The sequence below is a fragment of the Nanorana parkeri genome, unplaced genomic scaffold (genome assembly GCF_000935625.1).
Source record: "Nanorana parkeri isolate BGI_ZX_2015 unplaced genomic scaffold, ASM93562v1 scaffold2509, whole genome shotgun sequence".
In the NCBI taxonomy this organism is placed as follows: domain Eukaryota; kingdom Metazoa; phylum Chordata; class Amphibia; order Anura; family Dicroglossidae; genus Nanorana; species Nanorana parkeri.
The window spans coordinates 28,857-29,413 of NW_017308777.1; the positions used below are offsets into that span (position 1 = coordinate 28,857).

At 32.9% G+C, this 557-nt stretch overlaps 1 protein-coding gene across 1 annotated transcript in view; it reads left to right on the forward strand.

Moving 5' to 3' along the window:
- Nucleotides 1-440: 440 nt before the first annotated feature.
- The window catches only part of LOC108801818 (dual oxidase 1-like), a 41,424-nt gene continuing 41,307 nt past the window's right edge, over nt 441-557 (forward strand). The window contains exon 1 of the mRNA XM_018573733.1: nt 441-474. Coding sequence (XP_018429235.1) covers nt 441-474 — 34 coding nt within the window. The remainder of the gene's footprint in view (nt 475-557) is intronic.

A 557-nucleotide genomic window follows, 5' to 3' on the forward strand; every position in this document is an offset into this window, starting at 1 on the left:
AATGTACTACTAAGATTATGCATTCCTAATATATTATCAATAGGGTCCCAAATGATTACAAACTAAACATTCCCATATCAAGCAGAATGTTATAACACATTCCCATATCAGCACTGTTAGCATTTAAAACAAATCCTTCATTAATGTGCCTATGTAAATATTACAACGTCTTAAAATATTACTGAAATAGACTACCAATTTTGTGTCCAAGGAGAGGTCGCCAACTGTTACCCAGGTAAAGTGGATATGTAAATAGATTCCAATCACTATAAGAACATTCAAATCAACACCCCTAGATCTGAGGATTCTTAAATAAAAGAAGTAGTTCAATCAGCTTTATATATTCACTGGTAGGGTTACATATTTACAAATAACACACTAAACAATATTTACAAGACAATGCACAGTACAAGTATGATGGTGCTTTACCTCTCAGCCTTATGCCTGTTCATCCTGAATGCCTTTGTGTCCCAGGTAAAAGAGAGAGCACATGACTTGCTAACAATACTACATGTATATATCTATATCTATCTATATAGATAGATGGATATAGATAT